This window comes from Crassostrea angulata, chromosome 10, assembly GCF_025612915.1.
Source record: "Crassostrea angulata isolate pt1a10 chromosome 10, ASM2561291v2, whole genome shotgun sequence".
NCBI lineage: Eukaryota > Metazoa > Mollusca > Bivalvia > Ostreida > Ostreidae > Magallana > Magallana angulata.
Window position 1 is genome coordinate 43,645,712 of NC_069120.1, and position 5,524 is coordinate 43,651,235.

General features: G+C 33.6%; 1 protein-coding gene across 1 annotated transcript; it reads right to left on the reverse strand.

Moving 5' to 3' along the window:
• Positions 1 to 693: 693 nt before the first annotated feature.
• LOC128167336 (uncharacterized) lies at positions 694 to 4,263 on the reverse strand. Its single transcript, XM_052832998.1, has 3 exons — positions 4,127 to 4,263; positions 3,738 to 4,034; positions 694 to 1,136 (listed from the first exon to the last, which is right to left on the reverse strand). The coding sequence occupies exons 1-3, from the start codon at positions 4,203 to 4,205 to the stop codon at positions 742 to 744; spliced, it is 771 nt and encodes a 256-aa protein (XP_052688958.1). The 5' UTR covers positions 4,206 to 4,263; the 3' UTR covers positions 694 to 741.
• Between the last annotated feature and the right edge of the window lie 1,261 nt (positions 4,264 to 5,524).

Sequence of the window (5,524 nt, forward strand, 5' to 3'; positions counted from 1 at the left end):
TTTGTACAATAAAAAGGTGATTACGATCCATATAAATTAAATATGACAGCATTTAACAATATTGTCCTTTCTAATATATTTCATTTTATCAAATAAAATATACAACATGACTACGTAGTCATGTTGTATATTTTATTTGATAAAATGAAATATATCAGAAAGGACAATATATCTTCACGGCAGGATTAGACTATGTAGTAGATAGCACTAGACAGAAAAAGAATAATGGAATCACCTGGAATTTTTTTTTTTAATTTGACTGACATTAAAGTTTCGTTGGTTTCATTGAATGGCAGTTTACTAGTGGTCTGTAAAATTTAAGAAATTGTTAATTCGTATTAATGTTTTATGAATTTTAAGAACTGAATGTTGACAACAGTTTCGATTTCATTATCACTCTCGAGGCATTTTGTTACATTTCATCATCCTATTCGTTTATATTAACATATGATGATATTTTCATTGTAAACTTAATAGCTTATAATGAATACAGTCATGTGGATATATTCGCAAATCTTAGTAATTTAATCAATATATTTCTACTTTTATTCATCATTTTTTATAAGACTTTTTTGTGTTTCTAACCTGCCTGTAATTATCTTGTGGTGTTTGTTCTTATTTTTTGCCTTTTGATACCTTTTTAAACAATACAAGACAAGCAGATGCTGCTTTTATATTTTTATTTCACTTCATTTACTAACACTTAACAATTGTGCATTGAATACATGCACAAGTATCTTATCAAACCTTCCATCCTTTGAAACTTGACCATAAGTCTCGTAAAAAATTTGCGTTCGTTGTTCGAATATTTACTTTATCTCCTGATTTTAGTATTACAGGCACAGTGTTCGCACAGTTTCCAAATCCTGAACTTGGTTCATTATTGCAATTTCCCAAACCTTTTCTTCGTACATTAACAAGAATTTCGGAGTCAAAAATCTTCCCGGGATTAATATGGCTCGTCACAGTAAAAATGTATAGTCCATCAGATGGCGCTGTGAAGATTCCGTTGTGAGGATTGTATGCGTTTCCGTAATTAAAATACAAGCCATCATACACAACATTGGCTGGGGTATTCCTGTGTAAAGTCAATGTTTTTGTAATGTACGCATTGAAAGCAATTATTGAAGTTGAATCTGTAAGAAAGAAGAAAAAGCAGAGCCAGCGTTGTCACATTTAATGTCCAAACTGTTACCCTTAGTGTTTACATGTACATATATTTTAATCCAAGCCGGGTATCCATAGAACTATTTTTAGGACCTTTAAAATCACCCGACCATTTAAATATCCTTGCTGGTGTAGTCAGTTTTGGCGTAGCCTGGGCATTATTCTAACAGGTTCTTCTCACTTCTGGGGTAAGAGAGTTTTATCCTTAAAGTTTGTTTACTGTTAATTGTTGACTTGTCCCATAAAGTTGTCCTAAATTTAGCATATTGTTTGATAAATACTGGTAATGTCACTAAAGTATACAAAGTAGTTTTAAAGTAACAATTCTACATAAACATTGTGAAAAGTGTGTTACAGCGATTTTGTGAACTTATGGTATAAGTAAACATGCAATTTACATATAAATATAGCATGTGTAAAAGTATAAGTATAGTACATATCAAAGTAAAAATCTGAGTAAAAAATATGAGTAAAAATATGCATGTTTACTTTGAGTAAACACATCTAAAGTAGTTGTGTTAAATGATGTATATGTATGAAAAACGTCCATAATATATGATGCAATAAGTATTCGTACAAAATGGCGGCGTGATTACTTACGCGATGAAACGTCTCTGCTTTGGCTATAAATAAATGTTTTTTTAAAAATAGCTATGGGATACCGGTTGTTATTTTTAGCAAAACGCGTCTTGTGACATCAAAATATCACGTGATTTATTGTTGTCGTCTGCATTATTTCCGGAAGTACAAGTTGAAAGAGAGATGGGTAGAAAGGGTTAAGAGTTATCGAGTGATGTTAAAGAAGTAGTACGGAGGCTATTAGAGCAAGGAAACTCTATTCGGAAGGTCGCAGAACAATTAGGGATTCCTTTTACTACTATTTCCAGTTTAAAAAGACGTTTTATTCAGCGAGGCTCTGTAGAAAACACCAAACAAAGTGGCCGGCCCCCAAAAGTGACAGCTCGCGACTATCGGAGACTTGAAAGGTTGGTTAAGACGAACCATCCTGTTGCTAAACGCACTGTACAGCTACATCTTCATAAGCATGGATATTCGAGGCGTGTTTCCAAAAAGAAAGTTGTTGTGAAGGAGGTCAATCGAAAAAAAAGATTGTCATGGTGTCGTGAAAAAAGACGATTGACAACTAACAATTATTGGAATAAAGTTATTTTTTCGGATGAATCAAAAATCATGATAGGACACGATTCCCGTGTGCATGTGTGGCGAAAAAAAGACGAAGAATGGAGGCCTGATCTTGTGACACCTAGACAAAGTAAGCCATGTTATGAAGTGATGATTTGGGGATGTGTAACGTGGGAAGGAGTAGGCACTGTTACGGCTGTAAATGGTAATATCAATGCTGAAAAATACCAGGAGATCCTCGACGAGAATTTATGGCCGGTTGTAGCCCGTCATTTTCCTGCTGGAAACTACTTATTTCAGCAAGACATCGGGCAAGAAGTACTCAGCAATTCCTTCATAGAAATAAAATTTCCACTCTAAGTTGGCCAGCACAGAGCCCAGATTTAAATATCATCGAAAATCTGTGGCTTCTGATCAAGAGAAAGTTTCAGACACGGGTCGGGAGGATCGGGAGTAAAGCGGACCTCTTTCGTGAGATTCAAGACATATGGACTGGCATCACCACAGACTACGTCAGATCACTCTATCGATCCATACCCCGCAGATTGCTTAGTGTTATTAGATTAAAAGGACACCTGACAAAGTATTAGGTAAGTTTAAATTGTTTTATTCACTTTAGAATTGTAATACAAAGCGTTTTTGATTTGACCTACTTTCGTTGCGAATGTAAACACGCCGCCATTTTGTACGAATACTTATTGCATCATACTGTATAACCCCAATGTATGGTATAATTATTATACAGTTATTAAATATATATTATTTAATAGATTCCAGTATAATTCCAGAATCACAGTAATCCAGAATCCACGTACCATAGTATTCTATGAACCAAGTATTCCATGAACTCAGTATTCCGGGAAACCGGTATTTCGTAAACCAGTATTTTAAGGACAATGGAACCAACATATATATATATATATATATATATATATATATATATATATATATATATATATATATATATATATATATATATATATATATATATATTCAACTGTTCATTCAACTAATAAACATTCAACAGTCCAGATTTAACAACATTGACCTGCCATATTTGGACGGATGGTTTGGAGCCCACCGAGGCCGCCATTACGGACCAGCCAATCAGTGAAAGAAAAACTTTAATATTTTGTATTTAAAACTAAACAAATATAAACAATATATTGTATCAAAATGAAGTAAAAGAACCCCATATTTGTTCTCTCTGACAACCAGCACGGCCAATATATTACAAGTATACTTGTTGCAATGGTACAAACACAATACATTTTCAAAGTTTTGCTTAAATCATATCGGACATAAGTAATTTGATAGCTATATTCTATAGTAAAAATAGTACTAGCATATGTATATAAAAGTGAAAAATCATTATGATGAATTCTTTTTTAATATATTTATAATAATTTTAATGAAAAAAATAATACCTTTTAAATGAAAATTGCTGACACAATGGTATTTGACTTCCAAATATTTTGAAAAATTTGCACACGGGTCTCCAAAGATTTGACTTGAAGCTCGAAGATGACAAGATGCGTAGCCATTACAGTTCCACTTAACCTTGATTTCGGACGACTTTGAGAGACAGGTGCGTGTACTATTGGATCCACCTGGACAAACCTGGCCATCTGTCCGTCCGTAGTTGGCAGACAAAATTCTGATTTTGGACCCATTTTCACAGCGTATGAAACCCCTTTGACCGTCACAAAGAGCGAAAGTTTGATCTAAAATGTTACAAGGTAATGTTGAGTCCTTGCTGACAAGAAAACAATTACTACATGTAGTACCAAACAATTGGAAAACAATATCAGCTTACCAGACGCAATAATGCAGCGAGGACGCAACGCTGTTAGTAGAATTAATACTTGCAAACATTGAGGGAAGAACATCTTCATAAAATTATCCCAGTCTTATGTGTGTGGAAATGATCCCAGTCTTATTTATATGTAATTGTTGTAAGGATATTCACTTATTTTAGATGATTAAATTGTAACTTACACTTTTCTGTCAACAGTTTTTAGCAAGAGTTTGTAAATCAATAAAAGGGAATAGAGACTATGAATTAGTTTCATTCATAGAAAATTTAGAGTAAATCTACTGAACTCAATTAAATATCTGAAAGCGATATGAATTTGTACATTTGACTAAGTATGTCATTTTTAAAAATGCAACAAAAGATGTTTTGTTTTAATCTATAGGCATAAGTACTCGTCTCTTATACCTATACCTTTATCTTGAAGTTCATAGATTTATGTCCTAACTTGCAACTGTTGCTATGAACACTATCAGTCACGTCTTACGGCAAAGACATGGAAATATTATCGTTTTACTAACAGCGTGCCAGTTTGCTTGTCGGGCCGTGCTAAAATTTTGTAGGTCGATTATTATATTCCTCACCGATTGGTTGTTCGATTTCATTGATGTGAATGCTAATTTGCATATCAAACACAGAACCCAGAAACGCACTGACCAATGACATTACATGTACATGATGTTTTGGTACTGAATATCAACACGTGGACAGTCCAAAGCTCGTTGTTTGTTAAATTTATTTCTTTATGTTTATCCAATAGTTTCCGTAATATTTGGTTTTCTTCAAGACTGGTTATGTCATGCAAGAGCGCTTCCGCTCCCAGTATAAATAGATTTACCGGGGAGTATTCGATTATTGCGACGTTCGTTAAACAAGTAGAAACGGTGGAGGACGTTTATTTCATTTAACAAACAACAAGCTTTGGACTGCCCACGTGTTGATACTCACTACCCAAAAAAATCATGTAATATCATTGGTAAGTGCGTTCCTGGGTTCTGTGCTTGATATGCAAATTAGTATTAACTTCAATGAAATCGAACAACCAATCGATGAGTATATGATAATCAGCGTACAAAATTTTTAGCACGGTCCGACAAGCAAACTGGACCGCTGATAGTAAAACGATAATAATTGATGGCTTTGATAATTATTTTGTACATATACTAGTATACTGTTATACAAAGGGATTATATTGTGAGACAATGGAATGTTTAATCGCAATAGTGAGATCTGTTTATAAATACAAAAAATGTATCTTTTAATAATGTTTTAATATGGTATTTTTCATGTGAATTCATTCGACCATGCAAGACTGATTCCATTAGAAAAACGATAAATAAATATGTTACTGTAGACGAAAATCCGGTTTCGGTCATTCGGATTGAATCTTTCGCGCACACT

What these genes read in the sequence shown, in the direction of transcription:
- LOC128167336 (XM_052832998.1), bottom strand. Translation starts at nt 4,205, where the DNA reads ATGAAGATGTTCTTCCCTCAATGTTTGCAAGTATTAATTCTACTAACA. An exon ending in TCGCTGCATTATTGCGTCTG is followed by an intron (nt 4,035 to 4,126) that starts GTAAGCTGATAT and finishes GTAACATTTTAG; the next exon opens with ATCAAACTTTCGCTCTTTGT. An exon ending in CAGCAATTTTCATTTAAAAG is followed by an intron (nt 1,137 to 3,737) that starts GTATTATTTTTT and finishes TCTTTCTTACAG; the next exon opens with ATTCAACTTCAATAATTGCT.